This window comes from Saccopteryx bilineata, chromosome 5 (genome assembly GCF_036850765.1).
Source record: "Saccopteryx bilineata isolate mSacBil1 chromosome 5, mSacBil1_pri_phased_curated, whole genome shotgun sequence".
Lineage (NCBI taxonomy): Eukaryota > Metazoa > Chordata > Mammalia > Chiroptera > Emballonuridae > Saccopteryx > Saccopteryx bilineata.
This window is the reverse complement of record NC_089494.1, coordinates 6800978-6824513: the sequence shown is the minus strand read 5'-3', so window position 1 is coordinate 6824513 and position 23536 is coordinate 6800978. Positions and strand designations below refer to the sequence as shown.

At 51.3% G+C, this 23536-nt stretch overlaps 1 protein-coding gene across 1 annotated transcript in view; it reads left to right on the top strand.

Moving 5' to 3' along the window:
- The window catches only part of DIS3L2 (DIS3 like 3'-5' exoribonuclease 2), a 334423-nt gene that overhangs the window by 262941 nt on the left and 47946 nt on the right, over nucleotides 1-23536 (top strand). The window contains exon 13 of the mRNA XM_066233727.1: nucleotides 733-966. Coding sequence (XP_066089824.1) covers nucleotides 733-966 — 234 coding nt within the window. The remainder of the gene's footprint in view (nucleotides 1-732; nucleotides 967-23536) is intronic.

Sequence of the window (23536 nt, the reverse complement as noted above, 5' to 3'; positions counted from 1 at the left end):
TTCTCTAACAGAGAGGAGCAGGCAGAGAATGCAGCCTCGGCTTCTTCACCTGCCTCCTCTCCCTCCTGGGTCCGCGAGGCCATCTCCACACCTGCAGACCAGGCATCGCCCCAGGGCTGCACCCCGACTGCTGGCGACAGAACCCCATCCGGGCCTCCTCCCTGTACCTCAGACTCAGGACTCCCCAAATATTTTAATGCTTATTTTATTTTTATTTTAAAAGTAACAAATGCTCATTACAGAGAACACAAATTGAAAGTATAAAACACAAATCGGTGGTAATCCCACCCCTCGGCGAGGATCACTGCTCCACTGGGGAGTGTCGGCTTGGAGCCCAGTGGGTCTCAGCCTGGGCCAGTTACCCCAGGGGACGTTTGTCAATGTCTGGGGATGGTTTGGGTTGTCAACTCAGGGACTGAGGAGAGGTGCTACTGGCATCTAATGGGTAGGGTTCAAGGATACTGCTAAACATTTAGGGGTGCACAGGACAGCACCCCCAATACAGAACTAGTCCAGCCCTGGGCAGTGGCGCAGTGGGTAGAGCGTCCTCCCGGTGGCCGAGGGCACTGGTTCAAACCCTGGTCGGGGCACGTATGAGGAGCAATCAGTGGGCGCACAGCTAAGTAGAACAGCGAGTTGGTGCTCAGGGAATTTCTATAGAATGTGTACGATGAATGGTTCCATATAAGAAAAACCTGAAAACAAGTCTCCTCACCATGTGTCCCCCTGCAGATCCTGAGCGAATGGTTTGGCCGGACTGTCATCCGCTCCTGCACCAAACTGAGCTACGAGCACGCGCAGAGCATGATCGAGAGCCCGACTGAGAAGATCCCCCAGGAGGAGCTGCCCCCCATCTCGCCGGAGCACACCGCCGAGGAGGTCCACCAGGCTGTCCTGAGTCTGCACAGAATTGCCAAGGAGCTACGCAAACAGCGCTTCTTGGACGGCGCACTGCGTTTGGATCAGGTCAGTCACCCTTTTTTCAGTGCAACCAACAGACCTGACTTGTGCCTGAGCCCTGTGTGCGTGAGATTCGGCATGGCGGTCGTGGGCTCTTCCCTCCTTCCCCTGTGCCCAGTCACTGCACCAGAACAGCGTTCTCTGAGGCAGGCAGGCAGCGACTGCCACCCACCCTCCTAGCGCCACGGGCACGCGAGGCCAACACTGTGGTCAGGCTACTGGGCGGCCTGTCTGGGCAGCTCTGAGACTAAAACACCCAGCCGGTCTAACCTGCTCAGCCTATCTCTAGTGTTTGGTCCTTTCCTCGGTTTCTACCTCTGATCCCTCTGAATGGAGCTGGAAACAGGGACCACGGAAGTGTGGAAGGAGTTAACCAGTAGCTGACTGTGGGGCTTAAAGAAAAAAGCATTTCTTCTTACCCTTTGTTTTCCCAAAAGAGTTACACATTTACAATTTCCAGATCAATTTCTAAAGACGCATAGACCTGGGGAGGAAGACTGTGGACCATGGGCTGTTGGGGAAAATGGCCCGAAACGGTGTCTGTTGCTCGAGTGTCACAGCCACGCCGGCGTCCCTCGGGACTTAGGCAGCTGTCCTCAAGCCTGGCGGAATGGCCATGTCCGACCGTCCATGGCTCTTCAGACCAGGAATTGTGTCCCCATTGCTTGTTGGTACATTGTAGAGTGGAGCCTATGTTCTGTGTCATGCAGTTTTTCTTCTCACTTATATTTCACACCCAAACCCCAGAGAACTCGCTCTCCTTCCCCATCATCATGTGGTGCGGGGAGGTGGCTGTGTGACAAGTGAGGTGGGCAGCAGGCCTGGCCGAGGGAGCCGTTTCTCAGACCACTGGCAGAGTGCGGGGAGGTGGCTGTGTGAAGAGTGAGGTGGGCAGCAGGCCTGGCCGAGGGAGCCGCTTCTCAGACCACTGGCAGAGTGCGGGGAGGTGGCTGTGTGAAGAGTGAGGTGGGCAGCAGGCCTGGCCGAGGGAGCCGCTTCTCAGACCACTGGCAGAGTGCGGGGAGGTGGCTGTGTGAAGAGTGAGGTGGGCAGCAGGCCTGGCCGAGGGAGTCGCTTCTCAGACCACTGGCAGAGTGCGGGGAGGTGGCTGTATGAAGAGTGAGGTGGGCAGCAGGCTTGGCCGAGGGAGTCGCTTCTCAGACCACTGGCACAGTGCAGCCTCGCCAGGAATTCTTTCTCTGAGCCTCCCAGCTTGGAGAGGTCTCAAAGGCCTTGTTTCAAAACTTCTAAGTATTGGCCTGACTGGTGGTAGCACAGTGGATAGAGCATAGACCTGGGACGCCGAGGACCCAGGTTTGAAACCCTGAGTTCACCAGCATGAGCACCGGCTCTCCGACTTGAGTGTGGGATCATCAACATGATCCTGGGGTCGCTGACTTGAAGCCCGTGGTCACTGGCTTGAGCAAGGGGTCACTGGCTCGGCTTGTACCCCCCTCGGTCAAGGAATGTATGAGAAGCAGTCAATGAACAACTAAGGTGCCACAACTACAAGTTGATGCTTCTTACCTCCCTCTCTCTGTCTCTCTCACAAGCAAACACACACACATACACACACACACACACACACACACACACACACACAGAAATAAAACCTTCTAACTGAAGATTTCGTTTCATCCTACCTTTGGTGATGAACTTGCACAAATGCTTTCTAGCAAGCATTGCAGATCGTTGCAGCCTGGGGCTAGGAGCGTTAGCCGCACTCGGGTAAGGGAGCCATCTGTTTGCCCGTGCTCGGGAGTCGGGCGTCTTCTGGAGGTCTGCTCCTCCTTCACTTGCTGGGCTCGGGCAGCCGGAGCCGGCCTCTGCACCGAATGCCGACAGCACAGTAGGAGGAGGGGCTCCTGGAGAAGACCACTAATCTGGGAGAAGAGGGGCCAAAGCCGTAGGAGATGACAGACTTTCCTCCCTCCAGGGAAATCACTGGGGGAGATGAACATCCCATTCTCACCAGGCGGCGGTTGCCTGGCAGCCAGATCCAGGGACGCTTCTCCATGCTTGCTTCCTAGAAGCTCGCCTCCTGGTTCTCTGCTCCCCTTCACTCATCTCCAGTCGTGTCCTGCGGCCCCTCGGCAGAAGCCCCTTCCACTGCTCATCCTCGTAGGGGTGGCATGCCTTGGGGTCCCGCCCACCTCCCTTTTCCCTGTGTCCACGTTTCCCCTCTGAATGGATTCCTCTACTCTTGTTATTTTAACCACTAACTGGATACTGATGTCACCAAGCCCTGTCTGTCCAGCCCTGCCCTCCCACCCCAGGCTCCAGACAAGCCTCTCCACCTATCTTCTCGAACTCGTTGCCCGGCTGTCCCATGGTCTTCTCAGCCAGGGCTCTCCCCTCGGCAGGGCGTGGTGGTCAGTGCCCACGGCGTGCGCCCCTGCGCTGGTGTTCCCGCCGGGCCTGCGTGTGTCAGGATCGGGTGCCTGTTGGCTCCAGTTGTATGTGTTGTTATATAATATTTCTGCAGGTCTACAAAATAGTAGGTAAACTGATCAAATAGAACTTGAAAAGGAAAACTGTTATTTCTGTGAAAACTAAGTTAAATGGTCAAGACTTTGTGAAGATGAATCTTCAAATATTCTGCTGTTTGGGTGTGACGGTGATAAAAGGGTAGAAGCAACGTCATAGAAGCAGGGGACTTCTGTACTCAGATTGCCTACAAATGTCTGAGTTCTTTTTTCCTAAGGAAGCAAAAGCTATAAATGATACACAGTGAATCACAACAAGTACAGTTTATTTAGAACAATATATGTAGAAATCCAATTAGCATACTCTTGAAAAGATTTACATTTTAAGAAACCGTTCAGGAACGTGCATTTCTCTAAGTTAAGTTAAAAGAAACGTTTGGTGACCTGTGTGTCTCTTCTGTATGGTTCTCCTCTTGGGCCAGCTCCGGGAATAACTACCCTACCACCTCTTACAGCGTTGATTCAAACGGGAGATGTTTTGTCACAGCATTTTAGAGACTTGGCCCCATCAGATTGTTGTACTGAATTAAATATGTGAACTACTCTGAAAACTGCAAAAGACCGTCAGGGACCCCAGCTCGCTTTGGGAGGGCCGGGCATCCATCCGGTCAGGGGGATGACCACAGATTGTGGATGAACACTGATCCGTTGATCTGTCGGCATGTCTTAGAACCGGATCGCGTGGCTGAGGATAACGTGGGCGTCCTCTCAGCGGCCCTCTCACTCTGTCAACTAGAAAGCCGAGCTCCCACAGGGAAAGTAAGTGCTTTCAGGGTAGGAGTCTGGATAGCTAGCTCTTCATTCAGTTTTTCCCCATTTACACCATGCTGACTTAAGAAAAAACTTTTCCTTTAAAGAGAGAAAAGCCCTCAAAAGTCTTAATTAGGTTCCAGTTAATGAAGATTTGAAAATAAGGGATTTGCCTCCTAGGAGTTGATTCCTTGGTTCCTGAGATAAGTGTGTGTCCCCGGCCTGAGGGGGAGGAGCACATCGGCCCCCTGCAGCCAGGGACGCTGGCGAAGCCCTTTGTAAATCAGCTGAATGGCCCATTCAGCTGTCTCTGCCTTCGTTCTCTTGTGCAACCACCCGCCTGCTCTGCCCTCACGAAAACCCATCTCTTCTTGGGGCTCTGGGCATACCCTGCTGTTTGAGTTGTCTCTGACGCAGCATTGGCCTCGGTTCACTGTGTCCACATTTTTGGTGGCAGTCCTAAAAAGAAATGCCTCTTTTACACTAGCCTCAATTAGAAAGGCTCCGTGAGAGGCCTCTGGGAGAGGGGACACCATTGTGCCCTTGAATGCAGAAGCACTCTAACCCAGAAGTTTCACCTTTCCGAGACGTCCGTTTACCACAGTGACCTTCAGAATGAGTGAGGTGGCGGACTAGCGTGGTACCTGTCTGTTGGGTCAGGACCCAGTGATTTGGAGGTCAAAATTATTTCAGAAATACAGAGCAGCCAGACCGCCAGGCGGTTGCAACCAGCAGTTTAGCCCAGAGCTGCCTCAGCCACATCTGAGATGGTGCGTCCTCAGCGCCCAGGGCCACCTGGGCCGGCCTCAGTGCCTGGGACCACCTGGGCCGGCCTCAGCGCCCGGGGCCACCTGGGCCAGCCTCAGTGCCTGGGACCGCCCAGGGCCACCTGGGCCGGCCTCAGCGCCCAGGGCCACCTGCTGGCAGTCCTGTCTGCTTGTCCCAGTGTGCCATCAAACATCAGCAAATTCCGGATGTGCTGTGATGTGAAACACATTGGAAGCAGTACCTTCGAGGTCAGATCACCTGCTCTAAATGTCTCTTCTACGTGGAGCTTGAACCAAGTGCTGAAGAGAGTCTAGCTCGGCGAAAGGGTGCTCCTCTGTTCCACTGCCCAGACGCAGATCCGGGTGCCAAACGCGTTCTTTCGTTCTTCGTGCTTCCTGGTTGGATAAGCTGAATAAGATCCCGTCCGCTGGTCTCTTCTCATCTTCATGTTTTCTGCTGCCATGTTAATTCTAGAACTTAACACATACTTGTTTTATTTTATTTATTATAGCTTATGTCACTCCTGTTTCTTTAGCCGAGACTCCCATAAAGGGACTTTTTTGTGCTTGTAGTCAAAGTGATCACATGGTTTATAATCATATGCAAATCTGAGCCTTGGTGCTGGTGGTGGTGGGGACTGTGGGAAGCCTCCCGCCCTGCTGGGGTTCTTGGTCAGTGTGACCCAGGCCTGCCTGTCTGCCTTGGGGGAGTGCAGAGCTCCCTGACCGCCCTCCCAGGCAGCCTCCCTCTGGGGAGGAAGATACCATTGCCTGACTCCGATATGACATTCTGTGTCTTAGCCATTGATGGCACGGGAAGGTCGCTGTCTGCTAAGTAGAACCACCGACAGAAGCATCTTAGGGAGTGCTGGTTGTTGTCAGGAAACTACACCTGCAGCTTTGTGGGGCCCTCTCTCCCACCTGCCCTCTGAGTCTGGTGGTCACACGTGGGCGGCAGAGGGGGGCACAGTGCACAGCTGCTAGGGAAACAAGCCTGGCTGCCTGGAGGAGACAGGCCACTTCTGGGCCCCAAAAAGGTGGTCTGGGGGTGGGGCATAAGTCTTAGACTTTCTGAATTTAGAGAACTATGTAGTGAAGAAAATTTATTTCCATCTTCTTGGGCAAATTCCTCTGAACTAAAGGGGCCTTTACTAAATTCTCAGCTGAGTCTTATCTGAATCCTACCTGGCACCATTTTGAAGCTCAAACTTGAGGCCATTTCTTTGAGAGGACTTGATTGCAAAGATAAACTTGTTAGTGGAAATAATTTTTAAGTAGATGGGAACCCAAGCTGCCGTGCAATGCTACTATGGATGACCTTGGCCTAGCCAGCTCTTAACTCAGGGGTCTGCAGACTTTCTCATAAGAACCTGAGAGTAAATATTTTAGGCTTTGTGGGCCATATGGTCTGTGTCAAGTACTCAACTCTGCTGTCACAGTGTGAAAACGGCCAGAGACAGACAAATGAGTGTGCTTGTGCTCCAAGAAAATTTTAAGGGCCCTAAATTGGAAGTTCATGTCACTTCTATGTCACAAAATAGGATTCTTCCTTTGATTATTTTTCATTTATGTAAAAATTGTGAAAACCAATCTTAGGTCTGGCCATCCACAAGCAGGTGGAAGGCCGGAGGTGGCCTGTGGCCCATGGTTTGCTGACCCCACGTGAGTGGAAGTCATCTGCTACCCAGCCAGCTCTCAGCAGCTCAGCAACGCTGCGCTGGGGCCTGGAGAGCCGTTGTGCGAGGTTAGCTCTCAGGATGGTTTCGTGCAATTAGGTAAATTACCCCTTTGATGAGTACCATGCTTAGCAGGTCCAGTTGGAGTCCAGAAGTAGAGGAATAAATCAGTTTAGCACCAGTTCCCTGACCCTCTTTACAGTCAGGTAGCTTTAATTAGCCTGAAGCAAAAAGAACTGTGGTTCTTATCTCCCACCTCTGCAGATTCTGCAACCTCCTCATGAACAGTCCCCCACCACCACTCTGTCATCTCCTGCCCCCACCCCATCTCCCCCCGCCCCCCGTCCCACCCATCTCCTGCCCGTGCAGAGCTGTGGCCCTGCCAGCCTGCTGGCGCACTGCAGGAGGGGCTTGCTCGTGCAGTCCACAGCTCTGATGAAACCGCATGGCATTCCTCCCCCCCACCCCCAGTGCTGTACGTAGCCATGTGTTTAGCTGAGTCAATGCGTTTACAAATGATAGTTAAGAATGTTTCTGTTCTTTCTCTCCAATAGTTGTTTTCAAGAAATGAGCATTCCGGCTCTCTGCTGTTTAATGTTTGTACAGTGTGGTATTCAGTACAAGGTAAGAGGGACAGGCATAGTCATCCCACTGGCTCTTCTTTGGTCTTATTATTTATTTATGCACGAGAGAGAGTGAGCCGTTAGCTGGCTGGTCGGCGTGTTTGTAGAATCGGTCTGTTCTCGTCGTCACGGAGCCCTTCATTCAGCAGGCTTCTGAAGGCGTTCTCTAGGCGCCCACTCCGTGCCCGGCGCTGGAAGTGCAGGGTGGCAGGATGAGACTCGGTAGAGGAAGGAGCCAGCAGACCGCCCAGGAAATGAGAAGTGCTGCAATGAGCCGCGGCCCAGCGCAGCGGGACTGGGACACGCTGGAGGGGACCAGCGGTCTGGGCGTCAGGGGTTTCCCAGCAGGGGCGGCGGTTCATGAGGGGGATACCTTCAAGGGGGGTGCCTTTCAAGCAGAGTGCTGGGGCAGGCATGAAGGCCCAGTAGAGCGATGGCCGATTGCCCTGGAGTGTGTGGTCCAGAGTGTGAAAGAGGAACCGCGAGAGGAGGAGGCAGAGGCCAGGCCTGGAGGGTGCGGGGCCACCAGGGGAGCCACAGAAGGACTTAAAATGCGGTGACATGATCAGAACTGTGTTTCAGAGAGAGTTTACTGGCTGTAATATGAAGAGTAGACTGAAAGAGAATAAAATGAAGGACGCTTATATTCCAAGAGAGAGACGACAAGGGCCCGCCATAGATAGAGACGTGGGAGAGATGGCAGATCCCAGAGAGGAAGGAAGGGTGGCAGGCCTCGACCAATGGCTGCCTGGAGGAGGTGTGACAGGGAGGGGGAGGAAGGAAGGGTGGCAGGCCTCGACCAATGGCTGCCTGGATGAAGTGTGACAGGGAGGGGGAGGAAGGAAGGGTGGCAGGCCATGACCAGTGGCTGCCTGGGTGAGGTGTGACAGGGAGGGGGAGGAAGGAAGGGTGGCAGGCCTTGACCAGTGGCTGCCTGGATGAGGTGTGACAGGGAGGGGGAGGAAGGAAGGGTGTCAGGCCTCGACCAATGGCTGCCTGGATGAGGTGTGACAGGGAGGGGAGGTAGTGAGGGCAAGCGTAGGCACCTGGGCTGATGCAGGACCACGCACTGACCAGGGAACACCAAAGGACGGGAGAGTTGAGAAGAAAGATAGTGACTTCCATTGAGGGTCTGCTCGGTTTGAGGGGCCACCTGGAGACGGACAGGAAGAGATGTGGACGAATGGGCCTGCGGGCATTGAGTCTGGAGGTCAGTTGAGAGGGCTCACGTGGCAGTCACCAGTCGGGAGCCAGTGGCATCGAGTGGTCCTCAGGCTGCACAGGAGTGGGCTCCAGCGGGGAGGACTCGAGAACGGGCAGCCACACAGCCTGAGACAGACAGGAGGGCAGGCGACACTTCCTCCCGCCCCAGTTCTTAGTGAGGTCCCTCTGACCCCCACTTTTTCCTGCAAAAGGAAGCTTTACATCAGATTATAAAAGCAAAAGTATGTTCTTACACTTATATACAAGTATGTAAGTATATTCTAACATTAGAAAATACAAAAGTATAAAGAATAAATCAAAATTACCTATAATCCTACCACCCAGAAATACCACAGTTAATATTTGAGTACAGCGGTACCTTGAGATACAGACCAACATACAAATTTTTTAAGATACGAGCTACGACTCGGTCCATATTTTTGTTCAAGATCCGAGCAAAATTCTGAGATACAAGTTGTGATTCGGGAAGCTGCCATTAGTTGGCGCATTGGCGCATAGGTCCAGTACCGGCAGTTTGATATACGAGTTGACTGACTTACGAGCTCGGTTACAGAACGAATTAAATTTGTATCTCAAGGTACCACTGTATATGATAATTCCATTTGAATTTCCCTCTTACCACTTCATGGCAGAAGGGAGGAGTGGTTAGCATAACATATTTAAGAATCTTGAAACATCACCCCGTTCCCTTCTAGAAAGGTCGTACCAGTTCATACCCCTTTCAGTAGCCTATGTACAAGGGCACCTGTGATGGAAGTGCTGTCAGGAGTTCTCTGTCTGTGGGCTGTTCGTGTCTGTTTCTCTCTTTCTCTCTAAGTCAGGCTGAAATGTCTCAATGCCCATGGTCTTGAATTTTCTTCCTCCTTCCTATTGTTTGATGTGTCACACCAGAGGCTCTTCCTATGCATTAGGCATTATACCAGGGGTCCCCAAACTACGGCCCGCAGGCCACGTGCGGCCCCCTGAGGCCATTTATCCGGCCCCCACCGCACTTCCGGAAGGGGCACCTCTTTCATTGGTGGTCAGTGAGATGCATCCGCATCCTGTGCTCCTGGAGTACTGTATGTGGCGGTGCCGTAAAGCGCGGCGTCGCTCACGTACAGTACTACTTCCGGTGACGCGTCTTGGCTCTGGAAGCACGTCATATCACTTGTTACTGCTAGCAGTGACAAATATGGAACCGGACATTGACCATCTTATTAGCCAAAAGCAGGCCCATAGTTCCCATTGAAATACTGGTCAGTTTGTTGATTTAAATTTACTTGTTCTTTATTTTAAATATTGTATTTGTTCCCGTTTTGTTTTTTTACTTTAAAATAAGATATGTGCAGTGTGCATAGGGATTTGTTCATAGTTTTTTTTTATAGTCCGGTCCTCCAACGATCTGAGGGATAGTGAACTGGCCCCCTGTGTAAAAAGTTTGGGGACCCCTGCTTTATACAAAGAACTCCTACGGGTCCCGATATTTTTAAATGACTGGGAGAGGTGGTTGAGAGCATCTTGCTAAGCTCCTGCTAACACTGAGACTGGAGAGAAATCTCCTGCCCCAAACTACAGTCTTTCTTCCCGCTCTCAGTGGGACAGTAAAGAACCCCGTTCTGTTCGGAATGGTGCTGAGAACTCGCATTGCAGTTTTAGTTCCACAGAGCACGTTTATAACTTCACTAGCCTTTTCTGTTGCTCTTACCTACTGTGTATAATGGCTTTCAGGCGTTGTTTGGGTTGGCCTCACGTGAATAATCATAAGGAAGTCTAGGTGAATGAAGACTAAGGGGAACAGAGTCGCTCTGTGTCACCTGTGCCACCACGAGCATCATGGTGCTTCTCTTTAAGGGAACGACAAACAGTGCAGGGAGACTTCTACTAGAAATTCAGGACTCCCGTTTCGATGTTGACTGTGCATTACTTCAGCCATAGAGGAAGTTCTAGAATCAGCGAGGCTTAAAGAATATTTATCACCATCCTATTTTCCCCAGTTCCTTAATAATCACATTAGTAAAATTTTCATTTAGAGGTACCCATCTCATTTATAAATACATCTACAGCCAAGAGCCTACGCTCATTTGAGCCGATCAGTCCCAGGTTTTCTAGAGTGGCCTCTGGAGGGGGCAGTGGCTGGAAGGGATGGAACGGACAGCCCGCAGCCTCCGGCCCCACAGAGAATGCGGGCCATGGGCATTCCCAGTACAGGGCGCTGTGACCTTTCCTGTGAGGGGGAGAGGAAGGCGAATCTAGTCCTCATACTTGATTTCCACGTGGAATCCGAGAAACGATCCTTATTTATGCATCCCACAGCACGGACAAGAGACAGACTTGAAAACTCAGCCTGTTGTATACAAGTTACGCTAATTGTAGCCACCTGCGCAAGCTGATCACTATTTGTGGCTTGTTAACATGCACATAAAAACTAACACATATCATTAAGTTTCAGAGGAACTCTGCCAGGCAGCTTATTACAGCCCTGCACCCTTCACGTACTCGCTCTCCCTTTAGGCACATCACGTAGCCGTTTACTCATAATTTTCAAAGATTAGAAGGACTACAGGTAGTATTCTTCTGGAAGTTGTTAAAAAATACAGACTCAGGCACGATCTCCAGTTCTCACCGGACAACTATTTCTTGAGTTCCTATTGTGTTACGAATGCCGCTCATAGTTGGAGGAAGGCCGTGGAGGACAGACTTTCTGTCCCAAAGTTGCACAGTGAATTTGAGACGAACTCTGTGTACTTACAAAAAAAATTCCAATGAGTTGAAACCAACATCTACCTCGTCAGTTGACACGGCGCAGAAGGAAAACCAAACCTGGTGACTCAGGTAGCGAGCTTAGTGAGAGAAGGTCAGCTGGGGAGACGGAGCCCCGAATCACAGGGGACCCAGTGAGGACGTGACTGGGGAAGGAGAGCCGAGGGACGCGGCACGCCCACCCTGTTGAGACTTCAGGGGAACACAGCTGTCCTCGGTGTCTTGGGGGGACTGGTTCCGGGACACCCCACGAACACCAAAACCTGCAGGTACACAGTGTAAAGTGGCGTAGGATGATACAGCCGCCGGCCGTATCTGTGGGTTCCCAGTCCTGAATTGAAAATGCACTCGGTTGAATCCACAAACGCAGAATTCACAGAGCCGGAGAGCTGACAACATCTCAGCACCCTCTTCTCTCCTCCGAGTTCTGAACCCACCAAGAAATATTCGTGCAGATCAGACTGAGATCAAAATATTCCATCTGTTCCTGGTGAAGTTTGGACCAGAGAAGCGGCGTGAGCAGGTTCAGGGTTTTGCAAAGTGTTTTGGAACAGTCCAGAAGAAATTAATGTTATAAAAAGACACTCTGATTGGAGTGATTAGAGGGAGCAAAAGGTAGCCAGAGACAGAGAGAAGCATGCCCTCCACCAGCCACACCGGGTGCTCCAGAGCTGGGCCTAGCGTGACCTTTGCTGCTAGGTGCGCTGCAGTGTGCTGGCAGCCAGGGTGGACCAGCAGCTGATGCTCCCACTCCCTGCCGGGTGGCCGGCACGGATTCAGCACAGCTCTGCAGACTGCTTTCTAGACAACTGCAGAAAGCACGCCTAGCTCCCTGCTTCCAGAGTCTTTGTGTTTGCTCTCTGCTGCTTTCTGCTTGCCGACACGCAGGCCCGGTCCTTCTAGGTGGGGACAGCCCTGCTCACACCCTTTCCCAGCCCTGGAAACCCTTCTTAGCTTCCAGGAACCCGAAGAGCCAGACCCCACATTCTCCTGCCACCAGGTTCGCACGGGTCCGCCCAGCGCATCCCTCCCCGTGGGGGCGCCCCAGCTCTGTGTTTACACTTGTCACCCCTCGTGATCACATTGTCACAGCGCCTGGTCGTTGTTCATGTGCTTCCCTGTCTCCTTCACTGGACTGACTCCCTTAAGGAGAAGGGTAGCGTCTTTTCACCTTTGTATCTCCAGCTCATGCACTGTGCTTGTTTCTTCTTCAAAATTTTCATTTATTTATTTATTTCAGAGAGAGAGGAATGACAAGAGAGAGAAACATCGATTTTTCGTTCCACTTGTCTGTGCATTCATTGGTTGAGTCTGACCAGGATGGAGCCCACACCCTTGGCATCTCAGGGTGATGTGCTGTAACCCGCTGAGCTCCCCAGCCAGGCCACAGTGCTTGCTTTAACCAGGCGTTTCAAGGTCTCTGAGCATCTCTGTACATATCGGTCTTTTGAAGGAGAATGGGGGTTTGTTACCTGGGAGAGGGACTGTAGCTCTAGAAGTGTGTTTGTGTAAGAGAATGAAATGTGCATTATGAATGAGAGATGTCTCCTCTCCTCTTGAATAAAAGGGCTGGGTGTTTGATTACTCGCCAGGGTGCACAGGGCTTAGAACAAGGTGTAATGAGGACTTTCTCAAGGTGGAGCTGCCTGGACAGGTGCGAGGAGCCAGGAAGCTTCGGCAGCCCGGGGGCCTGGCAGTGCTTCTGAGGCGTTCTGGGCAGCCTAGGCTCACCTTAGTGTCCTCGGACCACGCGGTGCCCCTGGGCAGCCTGGCAGAGGAGGCTCCCCGGGAGAAGGCACAGGGACCCCCAGGGCGCCTCGCTGGGATGGAGGTGCCCAGGCTTGTCAGAGACCTGGCTTGCTGGAACGGAAAGGTGGGTGAGGCACCAAACTCCCCCGCCTGCCTCTCGAGAAGATTCCTTCTGGGGCGAGCTCGTGGGAGCTGCGCTCCCCACCCCCATGACGACATGGAAAAGATGTGTATGCCCCTGCGGCATCTGCGGTCTAACGCTCCCTCTGGAAATTCGGATCAGAGCCTGGCTTTGCGTCGAATGGAAGTGATTTCCACAAGCCAGGTTCATTCGTCGCTGCGGGCTGTCTGAGAGGATCCATCCCGTTGGAGTTGAGAGTGTGCCCGGTAACTCAGACTTGAGTCCCTCTCGTCTCCAGAGGGCAGTGAAATGAGAGGAGGGCTCTCACATCGACAGGATGATGTATAAGAACCTTCTGGGGGTCGAGCAGGGTGGCTGTCAGTGCCCCCTGTTCCCCCCCGAGAGGTGAGCCTGCGGGTTAGGGGCCTTGAGGGACGGAGCGGACCCGGCTCCTCCAGACCTGTCTTTTGGGTAATTGTGCTCGTGATCAGGAAGTGCTCGGACTTCCCCTTTCTATTCACAGGGCACTGTGACATCCCCACCCTCCACGTCACACCCCACGTCACTCACATGTGGGCCAAGCTGCTACATGAGAGATGTGGAGTCCTCTGACGTCACTGAACCTGCAGTGGGGAACGGGCGCCCTTGCAGCTGATGTTAGATTTCTACCATGACGGCTTCCTGGGCAGGCCCCAGGGATTTTGATTTTTGTGGTTCAGTGAGCTGGGGGCTCCGCATCTGCTCTGTTTTCTGTCCTAAACCTCACCACCAGAGTTCCCCAAATATGCCGTCACCTGTCACTCAAGAGCCTCCAGTCTCCTGAAATGCTTGCATGAACCAGTAAGATTTCCATAAATATTCTGGGACAAGATACAGGATTTTGCCGAACAAGAACATTTTCCTTAAAAGCCAGTTATCTCCATGATTTCTTAAATGGAAACATTTTAGCACCAGAATGGAGGAAAGATAATTTCACAATATGGGGCTATCTGGTACATTGACTGAGCTTTGTGGATAACCTTTTTCTCATTTGTTCATCTCCGACCAGCCTTTGCAAATGACTGACTCGCTCCATCAGGTCCAAATGCCTCCTGGCTTGGCAGGCCCTCTGGGATGTGCTGTGTGTGGTGCTCCCCGTTTCTCAGCCGCCCTGTGCCCTCCTCACTTGCTGACCCTGCCTCGTGTGGCCCGGGGCTCCCCTCACTGTTCCCCTTCCTGCAGGGGCTTGCCCCACAGAGCTGCCTGCTGCCCTGCCCGCTCACTGTGTGATTTTGTTTCTTTATTCTCGTCCTTTTCCGTGTGTACTGCCGTCCACCCACTGTGTGGAAAGCAGACATGGCACAGTCCTTCTTTCTCATAAACCCACAAGCTGGCACAGAAGAGGCATGCTGGAAGCTGTCCCAGCACCCACGTCAGCCCAGGTCAGTGGATGCTCAAGGACACTGCCCACTTGACAGTCTAGGACTTGAAGATGTGGTCCTGTCATTTCTCAAGAGATCCCGTGTTTCTAAAGGGTGGCAATGTTCACCAGGTTTGTCTGTTTTGTAACACACCGTTCGCATTGTGAGTGCTGTAAGGCAGACAGTTTGAACTAAGCAGAGCCGAAGCACCCTGAAATTATCTTGTAACTTCAGAATATCGCTTTTGCCTTGTGAAGACCCCACACGTGTTTTGACTGCCTGCCGGCACAAGGCACTATGCTCGATGTTAGGGACAAAGAGAAAGTTAGAGCACGGCCCCAGTTCTCCTGGCCAGCCCTCAGCGTAGCTTAATGCCTCGCGGAGGAGACAGGCCAGTGGGGGCCTGGACGAGTTGCGTCTGGGCTGTGTGCAGGTGGCCACCTGCGCGTCTCACATGGTGCGAGCTACAATAAGGTACCAAGGATCCACCTTGAAGAGTTGACCGGGACCCTGGCTGGAGAGTTCCGTTGGTCCCGAAGTACAAGCATCGCCGGTTTGACAACTCTGTGTTCCTCCTCCCCCTCTTTTCCCTTCCTCTCACTGAAATCAATAAATAAGGATTTTTTCAAAATGTTGATCAGGAACAAGGTCGTTCTGTTTTGAAATTTTTTACAAAACAAATTAGCAATTTGCTGTATGAAAGTGCTAGAAATTCTGAAAATAGAGAAATGATTTAACCTCCTCTTGAATTGCGGCCTCCCGGGGCCAGGGAAGCCTGCCTGTGGGAGGGAGTGAGTGCAGACCCCAAGGCAGCTCCCGGGGGGCCCGGCAGGCCCCTCTCTGCTTGTCGGCATTCAGTTGGCAGTCTCCTAAATGAGAGCGCTGGAACAGGGAGCTGTTACTGAGCTCTGAGAACGTGGGCTTGGCCATCAGAGGGTTCCACACGGATTTGCTACCATCAGTTTCCTTCTGTAAATAACAAGGGACTCTCCCCTTCTATGCCGCCTGCCCTCCAACCTGGCCAAGGGCTGGGATTTAGCCCTTCCTGCACGCTTCCGGCCAGCCACACTCACAGTCTTACCGCCCTCCCTGGCCGGCCTACAGAGCACACCTCTGAGCTCAAGCCGAGGGGAGCGGAAGGCTGCCCAAGCCTCTCCCTTCCCGCCTGCCTGGCCATCCAGCCTCCTGGCCGGGATTCTAGGCCCTGTTGCCGACGTCTCGCTGGTCCCTGTGGAGATCTGCCCTGTGTGCCCAGAGGCCGACCTCTGAACTCCCCTTTAGCGCCTGCTCCTGCTCCAGCCCGCCCAGGCCCAGGGTGAACTCTGCTGCTGCCACCAGCTTCAAGTCAGTGAATGGTGACAGCGTGGAGCTCAGCGCACAAACCCTGCCTCGGAGTACCGGGGGCTGGTTCCTCTTTCACTTGTCTGTGCGACTTGAACTTTCCTGTGCCTCCGTTTGGTAAGATAATAATGACTAAAATGAGACCTAGGTTCTGAGAGAACAATTGGGAAGTGGAAGTAATAATAGTATCTATACCATATGTGTTGTTGGGTAGTGAGTCGTACCCAAAACACTTAGAACAAGTGGTACCCCAACACATAGCACTCTGTGGAAGTTAGCTGCTTGGCCAGGTGCTGAGGAAGGCCCCGTTTCTGTCCTCACAGAAGAGCCACCGCTAACAGAGAAAGGCCCAGCAAGGGCTATAGTACAGGGGTGGTGGCCAACAGAAGAAAAGATTTGCCTCACTTGTGATATTTCAGATGGTCTGGACCAAGGGGGAGGATTTGAAATGCAGGTGTGGGGTGAGCAAGGGTCTCTCCTGCTCCACGAGGAGCAGTCCAGGTTGTCGAGTGTGTGCAGGGAATGGGACACTCAGAGCTCAGACTGGGCCAATGCCTTACAGCAGTGGTTCTCAAACTTTTTGAAGTCGGGGCGCATTTAAAATCCTACAAATAATTGTAGGCGCACTATATACAAATTTCTGAGAAACATGTTATAATAATTAAGTCAAATATTAAAGGAAAAATATATAAAGTCCAAGTGTGCTTTTATGGTAATTAAATTAAATAAGTACGACAAAATTAAATTTATTCTGACATTAAAAAACATTTTTATGTTACATTTTTTGAATTATGCTTTTTAGAATTCATAAAAAAGGTTAAAGAATAAAAAAATGACAAAAAGTTATCTTTTTATATATATAGATACATTCTTAGTAAGATTTAGTAAATTTGGCAGGTCCCAGCGCGAATGTGTTTAAGTTTTTTCATTCTTGTGTTTATGAGAAACATGAGCCTGATGTGTCCTGGCAATTTCTTCAATGTTTGGGCATATATTTGAAAGGCAAACTCTCATTTCCTTGTCAATACATTAAAGAATTCCTCTCTTTTTACTCTTAATTGTGTTGAATTCTGAAAGCCCCCACCATACATATCATTCTTAACTTACACCAAACAAAGGATAGAAGAAACTTGCCTCCAGTCTTTCCGGGGAACATGGGGGGTAGTGTAAACAATCCAGCACCACAGCTTAACAGCCTTTTACAACCTAATCAGGCAAGTGAGGTGGGGGTTGGGCAGACTGTCAGCTTATAGCCAATTCCCCACACCTCTGTCCCCCAAAAATCTAAACTCCAAAAACCCTGTTGGTGTTTTGGTCCCCAACAGGCTCATATTTCTCTGGAATACCATTGGGCTCACCTGGAAATCTTCTAGGGCGCACCAGTGCGCCCTGGCACACGCTTTGAGAACCACTGCCTTAGAGCATCAGGAGTTAGCACTGGGTTCATTCACAGGGGACCCCAGGCAAACTCTGTGAGCATGGGAGGGAAGGAGCGGGAGACTTGCACAGCATACTCCAGGTCCCTCAAATAGCAGCTATAGAGTGCTCCATTTGTATAAATATACCATGGCTTACATAGCCCTTAATGTTGTCATTGTAGATTATTTTTAGTTCTCACTATTGTAAATAACATGGCATTTAATATTTTTTAAAATTTACTTTAGAGAGAGAGAGCAACATCAATTTGTTCCATTTATTTATGCATTCATTAGTTGATTTTTGTATGTGCCCTGACCAGGGATCAAACCCACAACCGTGACATACAGGGATGGTACTCTAACCAACTGAGCTACCTGGCCAAGGTGGCAATTAATATTCTAATGCATAAAATTCAAAACTCATTTTTGCTTATTTCCTTAGGGGAGTACATACTTAGAATTACTGGATAGGCCCTGGCCGGTTGGCTCAGCGGTAGAGCATCGGCCTGGCGTGCGGGGGACCCGGGTTCGATTCCCAGCCGGGGCACATGGGAGAGGCGCCCATTTGCTTCTCCGCCCCCCACCCTCCTTCCTCTGTCTCTCTCTTCCCCTCCCGCAGCCAGGGCTCCATTGGAGCGAGGATGGCCGGGGCGCTGGGGGTGGCTCCTTGGCCTCTGCCCCAGGCGCTAGAGTGGCGGAGCGACGCCCCGGAGGGCCAGAGTGTCGCCCCCTGGTGGGCGGAGCGTCGCCCCTGGTGGGTGTGCCGGGTGGATCCCGATTGGGCGCATCGGGAGTCTGTCTGACTGTCTCTCCCCGTTTCCAGCTTCAGAAAAGTACAAAAAAAAAAAAGAATTACTGGATAGAAGGGAAATGACTTTTTTTTCTGTGATACACTTCTTTTTATTAACTTTTGTTATTTTATTATAAAAGTAACTAGAGTTTGTTTTATAAGAACTTTGAAATTAATAAGTGAGCCAAACATAGCCATTAGTCACTCATTACCTAGCTGTAACATTTTTCTATGGATTCTAAAAAGTGTACATTTTCAGAGCTTTGGGCACAAACTGTCAGATAATTTTCTGGAAAGGTTAGACTAACTTAGGCTTTCCCCAGTAGGGAACTGTAGTGCACTGCACTGCCTCTCACCGAATTGAGGGTCTGTGGGTTTTAGTTCATCTTTGTCAGTCTGATAAGTTGGAAATGGTGTTTTCTTAGTGTTTTCACTTGCATCTGTTTCATTGTTTGTGAGTTCCATCAACTCTCTAGTCCCCTACGAGAGGGCAGATTATATACACCATCATCTCCGACACCTGAAACACTGGACCCACCAGTCGCATTTTTAGACAGAATTACTTTTTGTTCCTATTAAGGTATAATTTACACACAGTAAAATTCACTCTTTAGTGTACAGGTCTGCAAGCTACACATACCACAATAAAAATATAGAATAGTTCTGTCACACCAGACAATTCCTGCATGCCCCTTAGTAGTCAACTCTCTCCTCTAGCCTCAGCTGCTGGAAACTGCTAATCTGTTTTATTTATTTCTTTCTTGTTAAGGTGAGAGGAGGGGAGATAGTGAGGCAGACTCCTGCATGTGCCCCAACCAAGATCTACCTGGCAACCCCATCTGGGCCTGATGCTCAAATACCAAGCTATTTTTAGTGCCTGAGGCTAACACCCTCAGACCAACTGAGCTATCCTCAGCACCTGGGGCCATGCTCAAAAAGGAGGAGTGAGAGGGAAAAAGAATCAGATGGTTGTTTCTCCTGTGTGCCCTGACTGGGAATCGAACCAGGGATGTGTATACACCAGGCCAACGCTCTATCCACTGAGCCACTGACCAGGGCCAGTTGTCCTTGCCTATAGTTTTGCCTTATGCAGAATGACGTACAGTTGGTAGCCTGTGAAATGTGGGTTCCTTCACTTAGCATCACACCTCTGAGGTTCATCCATGTGGTCATGTATGTGAATGTGGTTCCCTTTTACTGCAGGGTAGAAGTCCGTGGTAGAGATGTACTAATTTGTTTATCCATTTGCCAGCTGAAGGATGCTTGAGTTGTTTCTGGTTTTCAGTGATTATGGAAAAATTAGGCTGTAAACATTTGCCCACAGGCTTTTATATAACCATTAAGTTTTCATCTCACTTGGGTGAATACCTAGAAGGGGAAATTGTCAAGTGCATGTGTGTGTTTAACTTTATGAAACACTGCCAAACTGTTCCAGAGAGGCGATACCACTCACCCTCACCAGTCATGTATGAGAGTTCTACTTTCTTTACATGCTTACCAACACTTGGTATTGTCATTTTTTTTTTTATTTGTTTGTTTGGTCAGGTTTTTTTGAGCCACGCCAATTGGTGTATAATAGTATTTCATTGTGATTTTCATTTGCATTTTCCTAATGACTAATAATATTTAGGATCTTTTTATGACATAGTTGTGGTCTGCATATCTTTTTTGATGAAGTGTCTGGTTAGATCTTTTGCCCATTTCTTAATTGGGTTGTTTGGTTCTTATTAGTGGGCTTTGAGAACTCTCTTCCTGTTTTAGTTATAAATCTGCTATCAGATATGTGATTCACAAACGTTTTATTTCAGTCTTTGGGCTGTCTTTTCATTCTCAGCTCTTCATTCTCGCTGGTTTGTCTTTCCATTTTCTTTTTGAAGAGCGAAATTTTTAAACTTTGATGAAGTCCAGTTTATCAGACTTCTTTCTTTTTTATGGATTGTGCTTTTGGCTAAGAAATCTTAGACTAACCCAAGGTCACAAAGATTTTCTCCTCTGTTTTCTTCCAGAATTTTATAGTTTCAGGATTTACATCTCGGTTCTCCCATTTTTTAAACACTTTTTTCCTAGGACTAGAAATTTCTTTGGGAAAACACTTCCAATAACAGAGCCCGACCCACCTGAGGAGATCTGGATGGAGTTGGTCCAGGGTCTCCTTGCCAGGCACGGTGCCCTCCGGGAACCCTCAGAAGAGACGTATTGGCATCAGAAGCTGCCCCTGAAGCGGCCTTTAAACAGCCATGAGGCTTCAATGGCTTAAGACTTGGCGTAAAAGTGAAGATTACACCTTCCTGAAGGAGGGTGCTGATGATGAGAGGAAAACCTCCACACTTTCTGGATGAATCCTTCTGACGGCTGCACAGAGCCGGGTGGTCAGGGCTGCCAAGCCCAGAACCTTGCCGATTACACGCAAACACCCATGCCGGTGACTCACCCAATCACGCCTTAATCTCATAAACAAGAGGCTTTTAAAAATTACAGTCAACAAGGCAGCTTGCTAGTTACGACTGCCATCGCAATGGGGTTTTCGTCGGAACAGCGGGAGTGCAGTGCGGTGGGAAGAAAGCCTGCTGTGGGTGCGAGGCCAAGGGTTGCTTGCCTGGGAAGGACGTGCCGCCGACGTTAGGTGGAAGCTGTGAGATGACCGACCAAGCGCGGCTCATGGTGGCTTGCCGCCTCTCGTCTCCGGGAACAGGCACGCAGCCGCGGTGTCCAGACAGCGGCAGCGACGGGCCCCATCGCGTCAGGCGTCGCACAAGAGACAAGCCGCGGACCTGTCCCCCAGATCGCGCGGTCCCAACCAGGACCCGTGCTGGGTCCCGGGAGCCAGGAGAGAGCCCTGGCCCGGGAAGGGAGAGCAGTTGAGAACAGGTGGGGAGTGGCTCTTCCGAGGCTGTTCCCGGCGGAGCAGTGCCGGCGTGGCGTGTTCCAGGATGTACGGGCTGCTGACGTGGCTGTCCTAGGAAGGGCTCACGCGATGGTGATGGGAAATGTAATCGGAGGTGTAACCAGGGCCACCCTTGTAGGCCCTTGTTTGCCTTGCGCTGAAATACGAGTGTTTTGAATTCAACTTGGTATAGAGAGCTGACAGGGAGGCCCAGATGAGAGAGGGGCCGAGGAGGAGGGACCAGAATCCCGGAAGTGGCGGGGGATGGGGGAGGGTCTGGTTCTCCGCTTTCTTTCTTTCTTTCTTTCTTTCTTTCTTTCTTTCTTTCATTTTTTTTACAGAGACAGAGAGAGACAGATAGACAGGGACAAACAGGAATGGAGAGATGAGAAGCATCAATCATTAGTTTTTCGTTGTGCATTGTGACACCTTAGTTGTTCATTGATTGCTTTCTCATATGTGCCTTGACCATGGGCCTTCAGCAGACCGAGTAACCCCTTGCTCGAGCCAGCGACCTTGGGCCCAAGCTGGTGAGTTTTTGCTCAAACCAGATGAGCCCGCGCTCAAGCTGGCAACCTTGGGGTCTCAAACCTGGGTCCTCGGCATCCCAGTCCGACGCTCTATTCACTGCGCCCCCGCCTGGTCAGGCTCTCCGGGTTTCTCCGTCTGAGCTGCTGGGTGGTTACTAACGGTGCTGCCCCGGAGGCCCCCCCACACCCTGGGAGGAAAGGCAGGCATCGGCTGGGGACCCTTCAGACTGAGATGCATTGGGACCGTTTGGTTCAAGGACCCACGAGGCGGCTGCCGTGGAGTCCGGTGTGCTCACCACCCTGCATTAGGCTCTTCTCTGTTCATTAAGCATCTCTGGAAGCTCACGAACACACGTGCCTTCCCAAGTCCAGTGAGTGGGACTAGAAATGACGTAAAGGCCAGTGCAAGAGGCTGTGGTGAGCACCCCCGGGCGCTGAGCAGCAACACGCGGCACACGTCTGTCCTCCAGGGTGAGCCAGGCCGCACAGGAGCGCCTGAGGCCCGGCAGGAGCTGGGGAAGGCGGCCACCGTCCGCTCTGCCCCCGCGGCTGCCCTGCCGCCCGCCTCCTTCTCTCTTCCCCACCGGCCGAGCCCTTCTCACATGTTCAAAAAAAAAAAGTGAATTCACTCGCAGTCCTTTTGAAACCCGACGTGTCAGTGATAGATGAGGGGTATTCTTTAACTTCAAAGGGGAGACGCTGCGTGAGTGAATGTGGGCCGGGGGAGTTGAAGAGTCCAAGGGAACAGGAGGCACATGGGGTGACCCCTCCGTCGGGAGGAGTGCCCTCAGTCCACCCCTGCTGGTGCCATGCAAAGGCACAGACAATGCCACTGTTAATAAATCATGAAGGGTCCTGAATGCCCGTTTTTGTCCGTTCTCAATGGGCCCTCGGCGTATTGCTTAGGATGTAGCCAGCTGTTTGTGCTGGGCTCCCAGCTACTCCGAGTGCTCTCTCGGCTATGTAACGGGGTCTTTGCATGTGCGATTTCAGGGGAGAGTTCTTCAGATTTCCATGGCTAGCCACAGTAAAGGTGACCTCGTGGGTAGTGCGGCCATTGTCACTCCCTCACACATGGCCGCCTTTGAGTGATGCTGAGCTTTGTGGGGTATCCATGCAGCACCTAATTCAGTCACACGTCTGACCCTTGCCTCTCTTTGGCACCATCCCCCTCTCTGTGCTCAGCGCCCCGCCGGGGCTTCCGCACAAACCCTGGCTGTCCTCTGGAGTTCTGGTCATTTTCCCACTTTCAGAATTCTAGGCCCCCCGGTGACTCCGGCGTGGGGAGCAGCAGCTCGTTCCCAGGAGGGTGTGCACAGGACGATGCCTGCTGGAGGGGCCTCTGAAAGCCCCCCCACCACGTGTTTCCACAGGGGCGTCTCGGGAAGCACGGGGAAGAATAACCTGGGGTCGCTTAAGGGCTGGCGCGGTCATTTCCTTAATCATCTGTGACCGTCAGGGGCCTGATTTTGTACACAGAGGGACAGCAGTTTCCCCAACTCATTATTAATAATAACCAACAGCCACCATTGACTGAGCACCTGCCTCTCGCCGAGTGCTTTCACCTTTCACCTCATTGAATCCGCAAACCTTACACCCATTTTTACAGATGAGGAGACTGAGAGTGGGGTGAAGTCACTTGTCACAAGTCACATTGCTAGAAGAGATTTCTCTCGGTGGTGGTGGTGGTTTTATATTCAACTGCGTATCTGAAAAATGGATCTGGTCTCATTCTAGGATAGCTTTGCAGAGCTATTTTAAAATACTAGTATGATTCCATTTATATAACATTCTTGAAAAGACAACATTGTACAGCTGGAGAACAGATTGGTGGCTGCCAAGACGCAGGGATGGCGGAGGGGAGGCCGGTGCCCGGGGGAGATCTCGTGGTGAGGGAGCAGTCCTATGTCCAGATTGCAGTGATGGTTACTCGGAGCCGGATGTGTGGCAGGTGACATGGGAGTAGACATGCGTTGTGCCGAAGTCTGTTTCCCGGGTTTGAGATTGCTTCATAAGTCCACGAGGTGTCACCTTTGGCAGAAATTAGGTAGAGTACGGGGAACTCTCTGTACTAT